A 22614-nucleotide genomic window follows, 5' to 3' on the forward strand; every position below is an offset into this window, starting at 1 on the left:
TATTTTCAGGTCAGCGACCAGAGGAAATATGAGGAGAGAAGAGAACATTTAGAACTGTTAGGGCATATCCTTCAAAAGCTAATGCAAGACTATGTCAACCAAGTGTCAAAGGTTACATAGAAGTGCCCCTAACTCCTGTGTGTGTGTGTGTATGTTGGGGGGGTATATAGTAAACAAATAATAATTTAACCAACTGGAGACATTTTGTTAGTCCCTCCAAGGTCAAATGCTATTTCTAGTTGGTTTAGGATTAAGGTTAGAATTATGTTACTGGTTAGTTTTAGGGTTAGGAGCTAGGGTTAAGGTTAGGGTTAGGGTAATAGTACGGGTTAGGGTTAGGGAAAATAGGATTTTGAATGGGAATGAATTGTGTGTCCCCACAAGGTTAGCTGTACAAGACTGTGTGTGTGTGTCCATCACATGTCAATTGACACAGCCTACTGCAGGTGGTTCCCCAACTTGCGGGGGGATTTTATTTGGCCAAGTTTTCTGAGCTCTATAAAGTTTTTTTTACTTTTGATATTGTTCGACATTAAAAGACTATAAAAACACCAGAAAATTATCTCCTAGTGATTTTAATTTGGGAAATCTTTTCCAAAGTATTCCCACTCATAATAGAGAGACACTAAGCCAGGTTTGAATTTAGTATGTTTTAGTCAAATATTACATCTGTTTGGGCTTCTTGCGGTCAATTTGCAGTCTACAGATGATCTGGCCCTCTGACCATCTGCCCATGAAAAAAAAACGGCCCGCGGCTGAATCTAGTTGATGAACCCTGGTCTACTTTATGGATCACATGACCCTTCCTTCCCCTACCCACCCTCCCCAGACTGCTACAGAACCAATGAGACTGACATACGGTCATTATAACTGACACACACACACACATAGAGCTAAATTCAGTGTCACTGTCACTCACACTTCCGGTGGCCGGAAACTGACAAAGGAGGAACACCCTTTTCAGCACTGACATGTGCACCACATATCATACATAGACCACAACTCAAGACCCAACCCAACAGAGAGAGAGGGGAAGTGGAATAGGCAGGTTTCACCAAATGAGTCCAGAAGGGTAGTTTCACAGAACAAGCAGAAGAAGGGTAGTGGGTCTTTTTTAAAAGAAGCTGCCAGAGTCCCCTGCATTTTGGACGGTGGAGAAGGTAAGATGCACAAGAGTGTGTAGCAAATGCGAGACGGACTGTGTTGTTTGTGTGAGAGTGTTTCGCCCGGGGTCTCAGAGAGAGATAGAGAGATGTCTTTCTGGTCGATTGTGATGTTGGAGGATGGGACAGAGGGATGGATGTGAACAGTATATGACTGCAGTAGGCTTCTATTCTATCAATGGGCCAAAACTCTGACTCCTTTGCTGTAAGTAGAACAAGACAACTAGTCAAGTTACAGAGTGCTTAACCTTACACCATGTTGTTATTACCATACTGACATGACACACACACACACACCAGTGGAGGCTGCTGAGGGGAGGACGGCTCATAATAATGGCTGGAACGGAGCTAATGGATTGGCATCAAACACCTGGTGTATTTGATACCATTCTACTGATTACACTCCAGCCATTACCACGAGCCTGTCCTCCCCAATTTCGGTGCCACCAACCTCCTGTGCACACACACAGTTGGACATTTAATGGTGTTGGGTTGGGTAGGATTGGGTTGGGTAGAGTCGGGTAGGGTTGGGTTGGGTAGGATGGGGTTGGGTAGGATGGGGTTGGGTAGGGTCTGAAAGCGGAAGTATGCGTCCAGAATGATTGCTGAAGTTAGAAATAGGAAGTGTGTGTGTGTGTGTTGTCATATTGAACTTGTCAGAAGAACCCGGTCATCTAGGGTGTGTGTGTGTGTTTTCATATTGAACTTGTCAGAAGAACCCGGTCATCTAGGGTGTGTGTGTGTTGTCATATTGAACTTGTCAGAAGAACCCGGTCATCTAGGGTGTGTGTGTGTTGTCATATTGAACTTGTCAGAAGAACCCGGTCATCTAGGGTGTGTGTGTGTTGTCATATTGAACTTGTCAGAAGAACCCGGTCATCTAGGGTGTGTGTGTGTTGTCATATTGAACTTGTCAGAAGAACCCGGTCATCTAGGGTGTGTGTGTGTTGTCATATTGAACTTGTCAGAAGAACCCGGTCATCTAGGGTGTGTGTTGTCATATTGAACTTGTCAGAAGAACCCGGTCATCTAGGGTGTGTGTTGTCATATTGAACTTGTCAGAAGAACCCGGTCATCTAGGGTGTTTGTTGTCATATTGAACTTGTCAGAAGAACCCGGTCATCTAGGGTGTGTGTGTTGTCATATTGAACTTGTCAGAATAACCTGGTCATCTAGGGTGTGTGTTGTCATATTGAACTTGTCAGAATAACCCGGTCATCTAGGGTGTGTGTTGTCATATTGAACTTGTCAGAAGAACCCGGTCATCTAGGGTGTGTGTGTTGTCATATTGAACTTGTCAGAATAACCCGGTCATCTAGGGTGTGTGTTGTCATATTGAACTTGTCAGAAGAACCCGGTCATCTAGGGTGTGTGTGTGTTGTCATATTGAACTTGTCAGAAGAACCCGGTCATCTAGGGTGTGTGTGTGTTGTCATATTGAACTTGTCAGAATAACCCGGTCATCTAGGGTGTGTGTGTGTTGTCATATTGAACTTGTCAGAAGAACCCGGTCATCTAGGGTGTGTGTGTCATATTGAACTTGTCATCATTGGGTGTGTGTTGTCATATTGAACTTGTCAGAAGAACCCGGTCATCTAGGGTGTTTGTTGTCATATTGAACTTGTCAGAAGAACCCGGTCATCTAGGGTGTGTGCGTTTGTTGTCATAGTGAACTTGTCAGAATAACCCGGTCATCTAGGGTGTGTGTGTTGTCATATTGAACTTGTCAGAAGAACCCAGTCATCTAGGGTGTGTGTGTGTTGTCATAGTGAACTTGTCAGAAGAACCCTGTCATCTAGGGTGTGTGTCTGTGTGGGATGTGTGGTTGGGATTCGAAAGTGTGTTTCATGTGACATACATACATATTTTCTGTCCTCCCCTTCACACGTTCTTTCTCTCATTCTTTTTCCCAACCCAACACTTGTTTCTCCCTTACTATTCTCTCTCTTTCTCTCTCGCTCTCTCTCTTTCTATTTCTCTCTCTCTCAGTATGGCAGCGTGGGACCTGTCAGTTGCGGTGGAGGAGCTGGGAGCTGATGCTCCGCCCATCACTGTCAGTGTGACCTCTGACCTACACATAGGTGGGGTCATCCTCAAACTGGTGGAGAAGTCACGTGAGTCACACACACACACACACACACACACACACACACACACACACACACACACACACACACACACACACACACACACACACACACACACACACACACACACACACACACACATACGTATTCAGATAGTGCACACTGTATGGTGGAGAACAGCAATCTCCCTATCCTACACAGCATTGTATAGAGGTGATATTCACTCATATGATCCACCTCAAGTAGATCCCAAGGCACTGACTGTGTGGGTGATGCATGGCGGACATGTTGTGTCAGAGGGCTCACCAGTTTCCTCCCCTGTGCAGAGGTAAAGCGTGACTGGTCGGATCATGCCCTGTGGTGGGAGCAGAAGCAGCAGTGGCTCCTGCGAACGGCTTGGACCCTTGAGAAGTGTGGCATCCAGGCAGATGCCGGGCTCATCTTCATGCCCCAGCACAAGCCCCTGAGGCTGGGCCTGCCCAACGGACTGAACCTCAGGCTCCGGGTCTGCTTCTCTGGGCCTGTGTTCCGCACTGTGCTGGGCATCTGCAAGATGCTGAGTGAGTTCAGAAATCAATTACTTTATTTTCTCTTTCCAAGAAGTTTGTTTTCACATCAACATAACAAAGGAATCCACAATCTACCATATTACTGCTTATTGTTTTAAGTGAAAGAAAGTTTGGCACTCCACAAAACACTTTTTCACCCATCCCTCCATTCTTTCTCCTTCCTCTCTGGTTCCAGACATCCGTCGGCCAGAGGAGCTGTCCCTGCTGCGACCTGTAGAGGAGAAGAAGAGGAAGAAAGTTAGAGACTTGTCAGAGGAACTGTATGACCTCACAGAAGTGCCTCTCACCTCAGGTACACATTATGACATCATCATGTCCCCATCGACCCTCAGCTGACCAATCACAATATGAAGAGCAGAACCTGCATCGTTATGTCTGACTAGTTATTAGAATAACTAAGCTTGCTTAAAGCTTATGTAACTAAGTAATTGCTATAGTAGCAGTATTAGTAGTAGTAGTAGCAGTAACAGTAGCAGTAACAGTATTAGCAGTAACAGTAGTAGTAACAGTATTAGCAGTAACAGTAGTAGTAACCGTATTATCAGTAGTAGTAGTAGAGTAGTAACAGTAGTAGTAACAGTAGTAACAGTAATAGTAACAGTAGTAGTAACCGTATTAGCAGTAACAGTAGTAGCAGTAGTAACAGTAATAGTAACCGTATTAGCGGTAACAGTAGTAGTAACAGTAGTAGTAGTAGTAGTAGTAGTAATAGTAACCGTATTAGCGGTAACAGAAGTAGTAACAGTAGTAGTAGTAGTAGTAGTAACAGTAGTAGTAACAGCAGTAGTAGTAGTAGCAGTAACAGTAGCAGTAACAGTAGTAGTAGCAGTAGTAGTAGCAGCAGTAGTAGTAGTAGTAGTAGTAGTAGTAGTAACAGTAACAGTAGTAGTAACAGTAATAGTAGCAGTAGTAAGAGTAAGAGTAATAGTAGTAACAGTAACAGTAGTAGTAGCAGCAGTAGTAAGAGTAATAGTAGTAGTAGCAGTAGTAGTAGCAGCAGTAGTAGTAGTAGCAGTAGTAGTAGCAGCAGTAGTAGTAGTAGTAACAGTAGTAGTAGCAGTAGTAGTAGCAGCAGTAGTAGTAGTAGTAGTAACAGTAGTAGTAGTAACAGTAACAGTAGCAGTAACAGTAACAGTAGTAGTAAGTAACAGTAACAGTAGTAGTAACAGTATTAGTAACAGTAACAGTAGTAGTAACCGTATTATCAGTAGTAGTAGTAGTAGTAACAGTAGTAGTAACAGTAGTAACAGTAATAGTAACAGTAGTAGTAACCGTATTAGCAGTAACAGTAGTAGTAGTAGTAGTAACAGTAACAGTAGTAGTAGTAGTAGTAACAGTAACAGTAGTAGTAGTAGTAGTAACAGTAACAGTAGTAGTAGTAGTAGTAACAGTAACAGTAGTAGCAGTAGTAACAGTAATAGTAACCGTATTAGCGGCAACAGTAGTAGTAACAGTAGTAGTAGTAGTAATAGTAATAGTAACCGTATTAGCGGTAACAGAAGTAGTAACAGTAGTAGTAGTAGTAGTAGTAACAGTAGTAGTAACAGCAGTAGTAGTAGTAGTAGTAGCAGTAACAGTAGTAGTAGCAGTAGTAGTAGCAGCAGCAGTAGTAGTAGTAGTAGTAGTAGTAACAGTAACAGTAGTAGTAACAGTAATAGTAGTAGTAGCAGTAGTAAGAGTAATAGTAGTAATAATAATAATAATAATATATGCCATTTAGCAGACGCTTTTATCCAAAGCGACTTACAGTCATGTGTGCATACATTCTACGTATGGGTGGTCCCGGGAATCGAACCCACTATCCTGGCGTTACAAGCGCAATGCTCTACCAACTGAGCTACAGAAGGTACAGTAGTAGCAGTAGTAGTAGCAGCAGTAGTAGTAGTAGTAACAGTAGTAACAGTAGTAGTAGTAGTAGTAGTAACAGTAGTAGTAGTAGTAGTAGTAGTAGCAGCAGTAGTAGTAGTAGTAGTAACAGTAGTAGTAGTAGTAACAGTAACAGTAGCAGTAATAGTAGCAGTAACAGTAGTAGTAGCAGTAGTAGTAGCAGCAGTAGTAGTAGTAGTAACAGTAACAGTAGTAGTAACAGTAGTAGTAGTAGTAACAGTAACAGTAGCAGTAATAGTAGCAGTAACAGTAGTAGCAGTAGTAGTAGTAGTAACAGTAACAGTAGTAGTAACAGTAGTAGTAAGAGTAATAGTAGTAGTAATAGTAGTAGTAACAGTAACAGTAGTAGTAGTAGCGGTAGTAGTAACAGTAACAGTAGTAGTAACAGTATTAGCAGTAACAGTAGTAGTAGTAGCGATAGTAGTAACAGTAGTAGTAGTAGTAGTAGCGGTAGTAGTAACAGTAGTAGTAACAGTAGTAGTAACAGTAGTAGTAACAGTAACAGTAGTAGTAACAGTAGTAGTAGTAACAGTAACAGTAGTAGTAACAGTAGTAGTAACAGTAGTAGTAAGAGTAATAGTAGTAGTAAAAGTATTAGCGGTAACAGTAGTAGTAGTAGCGGTAGTAGTAACAGTAACAGTAGTAGTAACAGTATTAGCAGTAACAGTAGTAGTAGTAGCGATAGTAGTAGTAGTAGTAGCGATAGTAGTAGCGATAGTAGTAACAGTAGTAGTAGTAGTAGCGGTAGTAACAGTAACATTAGTATTAACAGTAACAGTAGTAGTAACAGTAGTAGTAGTGGTAGTAGTAACAGTAGTAGTAGTAGTGGTAGTAGTAACAGCAGTAGTAACGGTATTAGCAGTAACAGTAGTAGTAGTAGTAACAGTAACAGGAGTAGTAACAGTAGTAGCAGTAACAGTATTAGCATTAACAGTAGTAGTAACAGTATTAGCAGTAACAATAGTAGTAACCGTAGTATCAGTAACAGTAGTAGTAGTAGTAGTAACAGTAGTAGTAACAGTAATAGTAACAGTAGTAGTAACCGTAGTAACAGTAACAGTAGTAGTAACAGTAGTAGCAGTAATAACAGTAATAGTAACCGTATTAGCGGTAACAGTAGTAGTAACAGTAGTAGTAGTAGTAGTAGTAGTAGTAGTAGTAGTAGTAGTAATAGTAACCGTATTAGCGGTAACAGAAGTAGTAGTAGTAGTAGTAGTAGTAGTAGTAGTAGTAGTAGTAACAGTAGTAGTAACAGCAGTAGTAGTAGTAGTAGTAGCAGTAACAGTAGCAGTAACAGTAGTAGTAGCAGTAGTAGTAGCAGCAGTAGTAGTAGTAACAGTAGTACTAATAGTAGTAGTAGCAGTAGTAGTAGCAGCAGTAGTAGTAACAGTAACAGTAGTAGTAGCAGCAGTAGTAGTAGTAGTAACAGTAGTAGTAGCAGTAGTAGTAGCAGCAGTAGTAGTAGTAGTAGTAACAGTAACAGTAGTAGTAACATTAGTAGTAGTAGTAAAAGTAACAGTAGCAGTAATAGTAGCAGTAACAGTAGTAGTAGCAGTAGTAGTAGCAGCAGTAGTAGTAGTAGTAACAGTAGTAGTAACAGTAGTAGTAGTAGTAACAGTAGTAGTAACAGTAGTAGTAAGAGTAATAGTAGTAGTAACAGTATTAGCAGTAACAGTAGTAGTAGTAGCGGTAGTAGTAACAACAGTAACAGTAGTAGTAACAGTATTAGCAGTAACAGTAGTAGTAGTAGCGATAGTAGTAGTAGTAGTAGCGATAGTAGTAACAGTAGTAGTAGTAGTAGCGGTAGTAACAGTAACATTAGTAGTAACAGTAACAGTAGTAGTAACAGTAGTAGTAGTGGTAGTAGTAACAGTAGTAGTAGTAGTAGTAGTGGTAGTAGTAACAGTAGTAGTAGTAGTAACAGTAACAGGAGTAGTAGTAACAGTATTAGCAGTAACAGTAGTAGTAGTAGTAACAGTAGTGGTAGTCGTAGTAACAGTAACAGTAGTAGTAACAGTATTAGCAGTAACAGTAGTAGTAGTAGTAATAGTAGTGGTAGTAGTAGTAGTGGTAGTAGTAGTAGTAACAATAACAGTAGTAGTAACAGTATTCGCAGTAACAGTAGTAGTAGCAGTAACAGTAGTACTAGTAGCAGTAGTAGTACGATCTAGATGTCTTCACTATTTGACCCAATATTGGCCCTGTCCTGTTCCCCTTCCTACCCAGTGTCCCGCCCCTGCTTGTATAATGGAATGCCTGCCCATTTCGCTGACTCCCCTAAGACTGAGAAGGTGTACAAGATGCTGTCAGTCTCCCAGCCTGCTCCCCCCCCAGAGGCCATTGCTAAGCTGTACCGCCCCGCCAGTGTGGTAGACAAGGCCCACATCCACAGCAGGTAGACATATACACACACACACACACATTTCTCTGTCTCGGTCTTCACTTCACTCTGTCGTCGTCCTTCATTCTAAGTACTTTCTCTCTCTCCTTTCTCCTATCTCAGGTGGCTGGACTCTTCTCGTTCACTGATGGAGCAGGGAGTTCAGGAGAATGACAGACTCTGGCTGCGCTTCAAATACTACTGCTTCCATGACCTGGAGCCCAAGGTGTGTGTATTTGTGTGTGTGCGTGTGCGTGTGCGTGTGTGTGTGTGTGTGTATGTGTGTGATATACCGAATGGAAAGTGATAGTTGAATTGGAAATAGGCTCTAAAATAGAAGTGTGAACTCTACTCTGGAATCTAACCATCTGGGTTTCACTGACTCACTTCTGTGACCTCTTCTGACCTCTCGCTCTCATCTTTTTCTCACTCTTTCATCTCTCTCCCCTTTTGTCTCTCCTTCTTTCTCTGCCGCCTCACCTCTTTCTCTCTGCCCCCTCACCTTTCTCTCTCTGCCCCCTCACATTTTTCTCTCTCTGCCCCCTCACCTCTCTCTCTCTCTGCCCCCTCACCCCTCTCTCTCTCTCTGCCCCCTCACCCCAACCCCTCTCTCTCTCCCCCTCACCCAACCCCTCTCTCTCTCTCTGCCCCCTCACCCCTCTCTCTCTCTCTGCCCCCTCCCCCCCAACCCCTCTCTCTGCCCCCTCACCTCTCTCTCTCTCTGCCCCTCACCCCTCTCACTCTCTCTCTGCCCCCTCACCTCTCTCTCTCTGCCCCCTCACCCCTCTCTGCCCCCTCACCCCAACCCCTCTCTCTCTCTGCCCCCTCACCCCTCTCTCTCTCTCCCCCCTCACCTCTCTCTCTGCCCTCTCACCTCTCTCTCTCTCCCCCCTCACTTATCTCTCTCACTCCCCCCTCCCCTCTCTCTCTCTCTCTGCCCCCCCCTCTCTCTCTCTCTGCCCCCTCCCCTCTCTCTCTCTCTGCCCCCTCACCCCAACCCCTCTCTCTCTCTCTGCCCCCTCACCCCTCTCTCTGCCCCCTCACCCCTCTCTCTCTCTCTGCCCCCTCACCCCAACCCCTCTCTCAGTATGATGCGGTGCGTCTGACCCAGATGTATGAGCAGGCTCGCTGGGCCATCCTACTGGAGGACATAGACTGTACTGAGGAGGAGATGCTGCTGTTTGGAGCTATACAGGTACACAGAATGGATACTTCCTAGACATATGCCTTCATTCTAATACCTGAACCCCATCAAGCGTTCACCAAAAGAGAGCATCAACTGTCAAAATGAGCTGCTGTCATTTTAAACCAGATATAACATGTTCACAAACACGTACTGACATGTAACTGGCCCTTGTTGTCCTAGTTCTAATGTGCTGTAAGTATAACTATGACTACCTCTCCCTTGTCATCTTCAACCCCCATCTTCTTGCCCCCCAGTACCACATCAACAAGCTGTCCCTGTCGGAGCCCCAGACAATGACCTCTAGTCCGGCCATGGATGACCTGGACTCAGCCCTACAGTGCCTGGAGGTCAAGCTGGATGGGGCGAACAGCAGCCCCCAAGACATGCTGGTCAGAACATTATGACTCTTTATTTCCCACAATATATTGTATTGTGAGTCAAAATATGATATGTATTTCAGTTATGTATTTGAATTATAAATAATGTAGCGTAGCCCTTTCCTGTAGTCAAATTACCAAATCCCCTCTGGTGTTTCTAAGTCAAACGGATTGGTTATGTTTCTATCTTCTGTGATGTATATAAAGTGTAATATTGGGAGGCAAACTCAAATATCTGACATGCTTCTTTTTTTGAAGACCATAACCTTGTGTTGGAGGTGTGTACTTTATTTTAAAAGTAGATTTGTTTAAGTCCACCAATAAACTGTCGGTGTGACTCTGATTTAGCCCCCTGCAGTAAAAGGTTAAATTCAGTAGAATTCAATTATAATATATTTTTTATCGACACAGATGCCAGAATTATTTCCCATGCCTATTTGAAAAGCAGATGTCAAACAATGAATAATTTGCATGTTGCTTTGGCTTCCACACAGGAGAACCTGACCGCCCCAGAGCTGAATGATTATTTGAAGATATTCCGGTAAGATCCGACATTTGTGTGAAAAAATGTCTGATTCCTCGTTTCCCTGCACTATTTTTAGACTGGAACACACAAAATTGTACACACACACAAACATGCATTATCAGCACATGCACACACCCACAAAGTCATTCCCACAGCATGTAAAGCAGTAATAACAGTGTACTTCTGTTTGAGGCCCAAGAGGTTGACTCTGAAGGGATACAAGCAGTACTGGTTCAAGTTTAAGGATGCCTCCATCTCCTACTATAAGAGCAAAGAGGAGAGCCTGGGAGAACCCATTCAACAGATCAACCTCAAAGGTATGAAGCAGACACTGAGGGAGAATCTCAATTACATTTCCTTGATTTCTTGCATCCTCTCTCCTGGCCTCTTTCCCAAAACCCATTGGATGAGAAGGTCATAGGAGAAGGAATCAAGGAAATGCAATTGATGTTCTCCCTTAGATCAATTGTCTTTAGTCTCTTTCACCTGCTTATACTAACAGTACAATGACCTTATTCACACAGTACAATAACCTTTCACCTTTTCAGGCTGTGAGGCTGCTCCAGATGTGAATGTTGCTGGACAAAAGTTCTGCATCAAACTTCTGATCCCAGCTCCAGAGGGCATGAACGAGGTCTACCTGCGCTGTGAAAATGTGGGTTACACACACACAAACACAGACACACACACACACACAAACTGCGAGATACGTGAGTACTACATTTCTTGCAATATTTGTTGAAAGTGTAGATAAGATCCACTATAAGGTCCAAGATCTTGCCCATGACTGTAGTCTCTCTCTATCTATAGGAGGAGCAGTATTCCAGTTGGATGGCAGCGTGTCGTCTGGCCTCTAAAGGGAAGAGTCTGGCAGACAGCTCATTCCAGAGTGAGGTCCAGAGCATCCGATCCTTCCTGGCCATGCAGCAGACCAACCCCAACACACACACAGATGACAGCATGAGCATCAACACACACAGCCTGGTCTCTCCACGCTACAGCAAGAAGTATAAGGCCAAACAGGTACCAAGTAGAGCTTGGTAACTGCCAAAATAAAGGAAACACCAACATGAAGGGTCTTAATGGGGTGTTGAGCCAGAACAGCTTCAATGCACCGTGGCATAGATTCTTCAAGTGTCAGGAACTCTATTGGAGGGATGTAACACCATTCTAAATTTCATTATTTAGTTTTGTGTTGATGGTGGTGGAAAACGCTGTCTCAGGCGCCGCTCCAGAATCTTCCCTAAGTGCTCAGAGAGCTGATGACTGAGACGGCCATGGCGTATGGGTTACATCATTTTCATGCTCATCAAACCATCCTTTGATCACTCGTGCCCTGAGGATGGGGGTATTGTCATCCTGAATATAAATGATTTACCATAGGTTGAATGTGATCACTCAGAATGGCTGTGTATGTATTGGCGTTTACCTGACCCTCTAAAGGGATGAGAGGACCTAACCCATGCCAGGAAAATTACACTTCACAATAGAGCTGCCAGAACCCTCATTTACTCAAGTGTGTGCTTTATTTTGGCAGTTGTCCAACATAGTACCACACAGTTGAGTCACTTTTGAGACCATTTTATTTCCTTCTAACCCCACATAATATACCATGACCCTCTCTCTCTCTCTGGCCATGCCCAGTTGACCCCTCGTATCCTGGAGGCATATCAGAACGTGGCTCAGCTCTCCCTGACTGACGCCCTCCTCCGCTTCCTCCAGATCTGGCAGGCCCTGCCTGACTTTGGTATCTCCTTGGTGGTGGTGAGGTAAGGCGGATCTGGCAACCCAGTGTATCACACGTTTCACAGCAGGCTATTCTCGGTACCTAGAATCAAATCTTGCATGCACTAGCTGGGCAGTTACCACAATTTACATTTATGTTAATAGTCTATCACCAAAGATTAGTGAGAGGCTAATGGCTGGCTAAGGTTAAGTTGTTGTGGTGAAGTTGAGTCTTGTGGCTGGTCTAAGGATAAGTTGTGGTGAAGTTGAGTCTAGTGGCTGGTTTAAGGATAAGTTGTTGTGGTGAAGCTGAGTCTAGTGGCTGGTCTAAGGATAAGTTGTGGTAAAGTTGAGTCTAATGGATGGTCTCTGACCCGTTCAGGTTTAAGGGCAGCAGGAAGGACGAGGTGCTGGGCATCACCCCCAACCGCCTGATCCGTATTGACCTGGGGGTGGGAGAAGTGGTCAAGACCTGGCGCTACAACAACATGAGGCAGTGGAACGTCAACTGGGACATACGACAGGTGACCAGACCCGTCAATCAAACAATCAAAACGTTCACATTTTTCTGCACACAATCTCCTTTAGTAATACAAATACACACTAAACTCTGTATCCCTTTTTCCTGCTCATTTAGCTTTGCTCGTCTTTTGTGTGTTTGTGTTTGTTTGTTTGTTTGTTTTACTAACCCACAGGTGGCCATAGAGTTCGATGGGAACGTGAACATAGCATTCAGTTGTGTGACGGCTGACTGTAAGATCGTCCATGAGTTCATTGGAGGCTACATCTTCATGTCGACACGCAGCCGCGAGCAGAGTGACACACTCAACGAAGAGCTCTTCCACAAGCTGACGGGAGGCCACGAGGCTCTGTGACACCCTCACCCAGTAATATACAGCAGCTATAGCCCAAGAAGCAATCTATATATCCATACAGCAGATACACCAGTGGACAGTTTGAGTGTTTTAGGGTGCGGCTACAGCAGCCTTGAAGAGAAATGACAACCAGTCCGCGCTGGGATCCTAACAGACATGCAGTTGACTATTCAATAAATCAAGGAAGAGGTGACCCATGAATAGAAAGTTATAGAAAATGATTAACAATGTAATGAATTGTCAATTCTGAAATCCAGAATTAAATATGTTTATTGACATACATAAAAAAGTTGACCCTTTTTAATTTCCCTATGAGGTATTTGGCTTGATGGTTGAATGTCCTCGAGTATGGTGGCAGTTTCCGGAAATGTTGCTAAATGCACAGGAAGCCACAGGAAGGCATGCAGTGTGTGTGTGTGTTTTCCTATCTCTGTGGAACAGTTGAGACTGTCCGTTGACAAAACCACAGCTTGTGCCTTCTGCTTCCCATCTGATAGATAGCATCCTTTTGTGTCTTCCAGTCATGTGATAGTGTTATCAGGAACACCCGTCAGTCTCTGTGCCTGTACTGTGGCCTGTATGGTAATAGAGCTGTTGTTGAGGGTGTTTTCAGACTCACAGTCTTCATTCAGTCTTCTGGTTCTGGTTCCGAACAGTATCCGTTTCCATGGAAACAGTCTAGACAGAACTGGAAATCGACAGCTGTCTGATGACAAACTCAGCCATGTCTTTTACCTCCGAAGCGCAGATAAGCCTCTTCACCTACTCCTGTGGCAGAATACTCTCTAAAACAGATGATTTATATAATTTGTAAATATTCACTTCCCTCTCTATCCATCCCATCTAACATCCTCCCCTTCGTGAGTGTGTGTCATGTGTGAGGTACTCACATGTGGGTCTTAGTTTTAGGGCGAGGAAGTAGTTTCCCCCTCAGTATCCCCATGTGTCAGCAATACACCATTCTCCAGCCAGAAGAACTGGATAGCCTCTGCACAAAAACCAGAAACACATAAAGAAAAATACTTATGCATTTAGACAATGACAGCACTCTGATACTTTAAGTTATCAGACAAGGATTTGGGGACATCAGTGAATTTGGCCAGGTCACAGTCTCTCCTCATGCCTGGAGCAAAGGGAGGATACAGGCATCAAAGGAAGCCCATCTATGAGAGGCTCTATGGCAAGTTTCCCAGATCCAGATTAAGCATATTCCAGGACTTAAAGCACTTAAAGAAATCATGAATTGAGCATGCTTGTAAAGGTAGGAGTAGGCTATTAAGCCTTCCCAGAAAGCCCTCCTTATTTGGGCAACAAATAATTTCACAGTGCTTAGGGACAGATTGGACTGGGGTGAGGGGTGGTCCAAAACACGGGAGGGTTGCCAACCTTTTCTTTTTTATTTTGGGAGGGTAGTGCGTTTTTTCGGGGGACACAGGGGAGGGTAGTGTGTTTTTTGGGGGGACAGAGGGGAGGGTTTTGTGTTTTTGGGGGGACACAGGGGAGGGTTGTGTGTTTTTTTCTGCAGCTCAGCCCAACACCCCACGGTTTACCACAATATTCACATGAAAATCTGTCGCCAACTGAATGGAAACCTAGCTATAGACACCCTAAAAACTCTGGCAAGTGCACCAGTCCAGTGTCACTTGATTATGCCTGCACATCATGGTTCACCAACAGCCACAAACATCTAAAGAATAAGCTACCAGCCAAACTGGTAAGAATTGTACTTAAAACCACATCATACTCATCTGGAGATTCAGTATTTTTTCGTCTCTATGTAATTGTTTATGTATTTATGTAACAAAAAAAAATAGGGACCACAATGGAAATAAGTCCCCAACTTTACTGTGCAATCCCGGTCATCTTAGTGTTATGTATGTTTTTTTCCCCCGGACAAAATCAATCAATCAATCCAAACTTTTTTGTGCACTCAATGTAAATGAGGAGTAAAGATTGTAGGGGTGCATGTCATGTTTATAGTGCAGTAATGTGAAATGATGGAGCAGTGGGATGAAATAAGATGCTTTTATAACAGGATTTATGTGAAGTTCCATCTGATTGGCTCCATAGTGCAGAGCAAAGGACAGAGACATGGACAGGCGGGCATCCTTGTCCTGAAAGACAACACATGCACACTTGTGATTACCCACATAAACAAAATACTACAGTATACCATGGTATAAATACTATAGTATTCACTTTTGTGTTTTTACGGACTTTACTTTAGTAGTATTCACTAAAGTCTGCAAAAACACTACAGTGAATACTGTAGTATTTACTGTAATATACTATAGTATTAAAAGTGAACTACAGTACAAATACTGTAGTAAAAGAACTGTAGTATATGCTATAGTAATTAATGTAGTATTTTTGCAGATTGTAGAATACTTTAGTATTTACTGTAGTGTTATATGCAAACTGTACAATACTGTTGTATTTACTGTAGTCTTTTCTTTGACATTACTGTAGTACAGCGATATTGAACTCATTTTCCCACGGGGGCTGTATTCAGTCTTCAACGAGTTTGTTTATATTTTTTTGCCATCAACATTTTCTATAAATTGTCCATCGTTATTGGAATTGCCGATGCTCCGTGACTGTCGGTTCAATATGGAATGGATCTCTCTCAACTCTCATAACATTAAGTTACACAGCAAGGCAAGCTACCACAATAATTAAAACGTTATGGTGCCCGGCCTGCCTACTGCCATGCCTACTAAAGAAAAGTTTCAAAGCGCAAATGTTGAATGTTCTTACGGAAGCACAATAAATTACTGTGGTAAAACTCACTGGCAAAATATAGATTGACATATATAGTTAAAAATAATTGCACGAAATGTAAAAAAGCAGGCACTTTGTTCACACTCCAACCAGTAGGTGCCAGTAATGGGCTTTGTCCCTTTGTTTTGTGTCAATAAAGAAAAGAGGCTACGTTTTTAGCAGGTAAGAATATCTTGTAGCAGCGGGCTAATGATAGATTTAAATATAACAATAGTGTTTCCAACTACATTTTGGTACATGTCCCGATAAAGGCTTTATCAAGTGATCTAAAATATGTTTATTTAGAGATGTACGGGCTAAAATGGTCATAATTTAGTATTAGCAAGCTACCAGTTAGCTTGCTAATATTGGTCCAGCGAGTATCAAATAGCTATAAACCTCGCATAACTGGTAAATATTCAAATACATTAATCATTTGTGTTTATTGTGCACTTACTCGTTACTAAGAAACTGTATTGTTTTCTATTGATGAATAACAGTGCTTGATGTATAGCTATTGAAAATTACGGATATATTTTCTTGCCTTTATCATGCATACAAGGAGGGTAACCAGTGCCTGAGGACTAACGAGGCGATATCCTCAATTAGAATCCTAGAGTGAAACACTTACGCACTTGTCTCTATGTAAACTCAGTATTCCCGGACAGGCCATGAACAGTCAGAATGTTGAATAAACGTCCCCTTTAATTTACTTTACCTGTTGTCCACTTAATTTGACTTTATGTAGGAGTAATCTGAGACAAAATAGCCACAGGGAAGTGTTATTAGCCCGTTTTTCATACACTGGTCTGTACAGTATATGGTTGGTATTTCCGGTTTTTATTTCAAATACTGATGCAATTCGCACGTGACAAACACTTGTACAACCTACAAGAGTCGGTTTAACAACCCTTTCCATCCTCCTACCGCCAAAAGGGCCAACAGCAGGTACTACTGGTAAAGTATATGTAAATATAGTTTTATTCAACATTGTCTAGTAGAGACTATTGCGTGTTTTTTTAGGGTGACTTCAGTCAGATTGATAATCCATGGAGTAACCATGGCAACAGTCTGTTGAGACAAGGGAGGCAGTCCAACTCGACTTCTCTGAAGCAGACTGATTGCCAGTGTGAGGGAGCACACTGTCACATTCCAGTAGGTGCTTCACTGGTTCTTTCTTTCTGTCTTCCTATCCATCAGATCTCCTTGTAATTCACTCTCTCTCTTCCTTCTCTCTCCCAACCCCCCTTCTCTCTTCTCCACTCCCTTGCTCTTTCTCTGTCTCCCTTCTCTCTCTACAGTAATGGAGTTCCCCCGGCACGCCCTACAGCTCCTGTCAGGCCTGCGTTCTCAGCGTCAGCGTGGGTTCCTGTGCGACTGCACCGTCTTCGTGAGTTCCTCACGTTTCCTGGCCCACCGTGCTGTCCTGGCCTCCTGCTCTCCATTCTTCCACATGTTCTACTCTGATCCCCCAGGGGGCACCGGGGCCAGCTCAGTCACGCTGGACGGGGACATTGTGACGGCGGCGGCATTCGGCCTGTTGTTAGACTTCATGTACGAGGGTGTGCTGCGGCTTGAGGCCCCTCCCCCAGCAGAGGACGTGCTGGCGGCAGCGAGCTTCCTCCACATGAACGAGGTGGTCCGGGTGTGTAAGAGACGGCTACAGCACCGACCACCACCAGCTGAGGCAGACAGCACGCGCCCGGAGGAGAGTGGAGTGGCGGTGGTGGGTGCAAGTGGACCCGGAGTTGGCATGGTGGCAACAGGAGCTGCCAAAGTGATGGCGATGTCAGTGTCTCAGTCTGTGGCGATGCAGAGAAGCCAGTTGGGCTGTTATACGAGGTCAGAGAGGAGGGTGGAGGTTCATGCGCACGCCCCTCTGAGTCCTGACATGGCCGACACCACCCAGCCGGGCATGGACCACGCCCTCCTTCATGTGGGTGAGCTGGTTAGCCTTTCCTCCGGTCCCTCTCTCAGGCTGGGAGGTCAGAGAGAGGTTCAGGGGGGCTCGGCCCTTTGCAGCCCCTGCAGCTCCACAGAGTCATACAATCTCAGTAGCCACCATCGCCAGCCCTCTTCATCAGCAGGTGCATCATCAGTGGTACCTGTGACCCAGACTGATGGCTCCAGCTCCATGGTGGGGATACTGACCCAGTCTGACCACAGCAGCTCCTCCAGCCCAGAACAGGACAGCCATGACCCTGTCTCTAACAAGAGCACAGTAATCACACCAGGCATGCAATGCCAGCAGCATGGTCTCAGTATCAACACACACCCTCAGATTAGAATACAGCCTCCACACTCACTCCTCACCTCACCTCCCAACCTGAACCTTGTAACCCATCAGGGCCAAACCTCAGCCCTGTCAAGGCCTGACGGGCTGCAGCATGAGGGGTCAGAGAGGGAGAGCAAGGAGGCTAGTGAACACGCTGACATGGGGACTGTGGGAGTGGAGGAGGTGGAGCAGGGGGAAGGGGTGAAGGTAAAGGTGGAGGCCATAGTGATCTCAGATGAGGAGTTTGAGGAGATGGAAGGAGTAATGATAAGGAGAGGAATGAATGGGGGTAGAGAACGAGGGATGATGGAGGTAGAGGACAGGAATGAGTTTAACGATGATAATAAAGACAGAGATGAACTAAACAACCCCCACTTCATCCCTCCTCACCCCCACCACGCCTCACTCCAAATGACCCACTCCCACCCCTCTGAGCCTTTCTCCTTCTCCTTCTCCCCCTCCGGACCCAGCTCCACTTCTTCTGATGCTCCCCCTTTCCCCTCCTCCCTCTTCCCCTCCGTGGGCCAACATTCCGACCAGCCCGTCTACTTCCAGGATTCCATGGGGAACTATGTCGAGGACGTCCCCACGTGCAGTGTCTGTGGAAAGACGTTCTCGTGCGCGTACACCCTGAGGCGACACGCCATCGTGCACACACGTGAGCGTCCCTACGAGTGCCGCTACTGTTACCGTAGCTACACGCAGTCAGGTGACCTGTACCGCCACATTAGGAAGGCTCATGACTCCAGCCTGCCAGCCAAACGCAGTAAAGGAGACACTGAGGAGGGCCAGCCTCCACACAGCTAGCACACACAGCTAGCTGTATACTTCTCCATGCTACAGAGAATGACACATTATTTATGCCTTCCCCCTTCCAACACCAGACATCCTGGTCTTGCATGTCCATGGCAATGATCTGAGATACTTCCAAATGATCTGGGATATGTCAGATACGTGTTTCCCTCCACCAGGATGGTATTTTCAGACATGCCCATTCCCAGGACTGAGTGGGCCCGGTGCTCAGTCAACAAGCTGGTGCTGGCATTCCTAAAGGACAGGGGCTGGTGGTGTTTTAGCTATTTTAAATGGGACTTTCAGGACTTTTGTCTTTTACATATTGTACCAGTTGTCTTACTATGACCTCAGTGCCAAAATACTTTGTGTACTGTACTATGTTATATATTCCAGATTAATTGGCAGTTGTCAAGGGTACTGTTTTTTGTCAACACTAATAGCGTAATGGTCTGTGATACTTCTACCTGTAAGTCTCCATTGTTGCCAACTTTTACGATTGGCTGAATCGGGGGTGGCAGGGTAGCCTAGTGGTTAGAGCGTTGGGCTAGTAACCGGAAGGTTGCAAGTTCAAACCCCCGAGCTGACAAGGTACAAATCTGTCGTTCTGCCCCTGAACAGGCAGTTAACCCACTGTTCCTAGGCCGTCATTGAAAATAAGAATTTGTTCTTAACTGACTTGCCTGGTTAAATAAAGGTAAAATAAAAATAAAAATACTACTTCATTGCTATGAATAGGACACATTTCTTCAGTCTAACATTGGAGTACTGCTCAATAAATGACTTCCAACACGATCTGTATCACAATGGTCTGTAATATGAGTATAATTGATGACAGAAAAATACAACAAAAATAACATTAGTCACAAGAAGCAGCAAGCACAATTCACCCCTATGGATCTGTAAAAGATAGACAGTGTCCACTACAACACTAGGGACTGTGAGGAGTGTTCTACCCATTGTCCATTATTCCTATTTTTACAAACTAAGCAATGGCTACTGAAAACACAACCAAAATGTGTTTAGAGGCAGTCTTCAGCATGAAAAGGAGGGTAGAGAAGGGATTGATCTTCTTTGCTCTGGCCTCTTCCATGTCAGTCATCCACCGGCCCATGTATCTGTCAAATATGAATAATGTGTTATTACCCGTGGGCCATGTATGGTAATACATCATTGGGGCCGAGCTCCCTGCCATTCAGGACCTCTATACCAGGCGGTGTCAGAGGAAGGCCTTAAACATTTTCAAAGACTCTAGCCACCCAAATCATAGACTGTTCTCTCTGCTACTGCATGGCAAGCGGTACCAGAGCGCCAAGTCTGGGACCAAAAGGCTCCTTAACAGCGTCTACCCCCAATCTATAAGACTGCTGAACAGTTAGTCAAATGGATATCCTGACTATTTGCATTGACCCCCTTTTTATTTGCACTGACTCTCTTGCACCGGCTCTGCACACTCACTGTAAACTACCCACACATCACATACGCTGCTGCTACTGTTTATCCTGATTGCCTAGTCACTTTTACACTAACCTACATTTATATATTACCTCATACCACTGCACATTTACTCGGTACCGGTACTCCTTGTATATAGCCTCGTTTTTGTTATTTTATTGCGTTACTATTTCCTTTTTGCAATTTTTCGTACTTTTTAACTCTGCATTGTTGGGAAAGGGCTCGTAAGTAAGCATTCACGGTAAAGATGTACACCGGTCGTATTCGTCGCATGTGACAAATACAATTCAATTTTGATTAATGGAGTAAAACAAATGATTGTATTACACACACCGCTTCTGCCAGATCTGGCCAGGCCATTGCCATGGCGATGCCGTCATCAGAGTTGGGCGAAGTCTCGAGGTTCCAGTAGGTGACTTTATGGAACACTGAGGACACCTTCACAGTCCTGTCCTGGACACACACATTACCTCACATATATAATTACTGTCAGTGTGTGAAGAGTTTAAATATGCAATATAGTGTTATACAGTGTGTTCCTGCTGCAGACAATGGAAAAGGAAGAGTTTCATATTTCCTGGTTGATGTGTGGGGTTCACAGCTCAAAAACGGATTATAGCTATCTTCTTTGAGTTGTTGCCCAGTGGCAAGAGCTTGTGGACAATGGTTGGTGATTACAGATAGATTAGAGGAGATTCTGAGAGCATTCTTTGTGAGTTGTTGACCTGCTACAGTAGATTATGTGGATGTTGGCCAGAGTGATGATTTTGGCAGTGTTTACTGTTTACCTCCTGGTCAGAGCCTGATTTGTTGACCTCTCTCAGCACCAGGCCTGTATAGCCCTGTGGACAGCTGACATCCTGACCTTTTAACCCACGACCCCTGAACGACACCGTTTTCTCTGTGGAAAATGTGGAATAGACACACAAACCGTATTAAAGTAATCTGTATTGACAGTAGGCTACACACAGCACTCTGTGACATCAGATGTTGGTCTTCCACAGTCTATGTACAGAATGCATGCAGCTACTGCTGCCTCTATGTACCATGTTTTCGGTCTTTGATGGTGGCTGTGAAGAACTGGGACACCTCTGCAGGCCCGTCATGCTCTATCTCACAGGGCAGCAGGTGAACAGAGGGGCATTCTGCCTGGCTCACTGAGTCCAGCTGTAATGTGGTCACACTGCAATTGGATGACATCCTGAAAGAGTGGCAAAATGTCCAAAACAAGTATATGGCCCATATTCACTATTATAATTACCAACATGTTCTCTGTATGGACACTTAGGTATCACACTTCGATGGAAGTAAATGGTGTGGTGAATTCAGTGTTTATCTTTAGCGGCTGTAGAAAGTTACTTCCTCGGTCAAAGTGAAAACACAACACAAGAAGTGCAATGGGGACCCACGACCAGAGGGGTAGGCCATCTTTGTAAATAAGAATTTGTTCTTAACTGACTTGCCTAGTTAAATAAATACTACAAAGCAAGATCAATGAGTTAGCCAGCTAACTTTGATAAACAACCAGAAATTAATGTTTATTTTTGGGGTAATTAAGAAAGCTACATTTAGATGTGTATTTGGTTGTTGCCAATTTCAAACGTAACTTTCTAAAAAAAAAAAAAACTTTTCAAAATATTTTTGGCAAGTTAGCTGGCTAAGTCATTGATCTGCCTTTATAGTATACCCCTTTACGGAAAATGAATGCACTGCAGCGAATTCTCAAACTTAAATAAATCCTTATCAACCGGATGATAACAGTATAATTGGTCAAACGTTGATTTATCGTTAGCTAGCTAGCTTGTCTAGTCAATGACAATGGACTGATTCCCTTGCTCAGCATTCAGATAGATTTTCTAAGGCACTTTCGCAAACACATTTCAAACATTTGGTTAAGAATACTGATACAGTATGTGGCCTGAAAAACACAGTTACACTATACAGTAACGACTCAACCATAAATACAAATCAAAATCAAATGTATTTATTTAGCCCTAATTACATCAGCTGATATCTCAAAGTGCTGTACAGAAACCCAGCTTAAAACCCCAAACAGCAAGCAATGCAGGTGTAGAAGCAGACTTCTACATTTTTCTAAAAAGGATGTTTGTTTCTTTTAAGAGAGAAAGAAGAAAAGAAGAAGACAGTGGTCCTTGTCAAACCCAAAGGTAAGATCACTGCAGACTGCACTTAGGTATCCATAGATACAACTTAAAAAGGTTAGCTACTCGCACTATTTATAACCTAACCTGTACTATCTGTCTTTTCAGCCATATATGAAGACTTGGGACAGTTTCTCTGCTACATATCTCAATATTTACCTTTCAACCGTCAAGATTTCTAATGTTTTCCTCCAATTTCCATGAGGGCAAGTAAACTTCGACGTGATTGGATAAGATCTTCTTCTTCACCACAGAAAGATATGCTTTTGGCGCGTGCAGTCTCAACTCATTTGGGGTGTGCTGCCCCCTACTGTGCTGGAGTGGTAATTATATCTCAATCTCAAAACAGCATTTTCAATATTCTCTTTTTAATAAAATGCTAATGGTTTACATTC

At 43.8% G+C, this 22614-nt stretch overlaps 3 protein-coding genes and 1 long non-coding RNA gene across 7 annotated transcripts; 2 read left to right on the top strand and 2 right to left on the bottom strand.

The window, feature by feature from the left end:
* The first annotated feature begins 1124 nt into the window (after positions 1-1124).
* LOC118373408 (fermitin family homolog 3-like) lies at positions 1125-13053 on the top strand. The gene is made up of 15 exons (XM_035759528.2): positions 1125-1160; positions 3153-3277; positions 3577-3810; positions 3995-4111; positions 7933-8101; positions 8210-8312; positions 9174-9281; positions 9527-9661; positions 10144-10190; positions 10368-10492; positions 10724-10830; positions 10986-11198; positions 11820-11944; positions 12283-12424; positions 12596-13053. The coding sequence occupies exons 2-15, from the start codon at positions 3154-3156 to the stop codon at positions 12773-12775; spliced, it is 1929 nt and encodes a 642-aa protein (XP_035615421.2). The 5' UTR covers positions 1125-1160; position 3153; the 3' UTR covers positions 12776-13053.
* LOC118373411 (uncharacterized) lies at positions 13009-16372 on the bottom strand. 2 transcript variants are annotated; one of them, XR_004823420.2, is made up of 3 exons: positions 16254-16372; positions 13666-13763; positions 13009-13560 (listed from the first exon to the last, which is right to left on the bottom strand). It is a non-coding gene; the product is annotated as an uncharacterized LOC118373411 (long non-coding RNA). The 2 variants fall into 2 exon arrangements; XR_008128014.1 differs by having other exon boundaries at positions 13666-14889; positions 16254-16334.
* On the top strand, positions 15550-19397 carry LOC118373407 (zinc finger and BTB domain-containing protein 3-like). Of its 3 annotated transcripts, none has more exons than XM_035759524.2 (2): positions 15550-15718; positions 16837-19397. In XM_035759524.2, exon 2 carries the CDS (start codon positions 16839-16841, stop codon positions 18615-18617), a length of 1779 nt encoding a protein of 592 aa, XP_035615417.1. In that variant the 5' UTR covers positions 15550-15718; positions 16837-16838; the 3' UTR covers positions 18618-19397. The 3 variants fall into 3 exon arrangements, with proteins under 3 accessions (XP_035615417.1, XP_035615419.1, XP_035615418.1); XM_035759526.2 differs by lacking the exon at positions 15550-15718 and adding an exon at positions 15732-15946; XM_035759525.1 differs by lacking the exon at positions 15550-15718 and adding an exon at positions 16560-16690.
* Positions 19398-19399: 2 nt separating this feature from the next.
* On the bottom strand, positions 19400-22511 carry rnaseh2c (ribonuclease H2, subunit C). The gene is made up of 5 exons (XM_035759530.2): positions 22379-22511; positions 21104-21258; positions 20846-20958; positions 20391-20510; positions 19400-19720 (listed from the first exon to the last, which is right to left on the bottom strand). Exons 2-5 carry the CDS (start codon positions 21255-21257, stop codon positions 19697-19699), a joined length of 411 nt encoding a protein of 136 aa, XP_035615423.1. The 5' UTR covers position 21258; positions 22379-22511; the 3' UTR covers positions 19400-19696.
* Between the last annotated feature and the right edge of the window lie 103 nt (positions 22512-22614).

The sequence above is a fragment of the Oncorhynchus keta genome, chromosome 4 (genome assembly GCF_023373465.1).
Source record: "Oncorhynchus keta strain PuntledgeMale-10-30-2019 chromosome 4, Oket_V2, whole genome shotgun sequence".
Taxonomy (NCBI): Eukaryota; Metazoa; Chordata; class Actinopteri; order Salmoniformes; family Salmonidae; genus Oncorhynchus; species Oncorhynchus keta.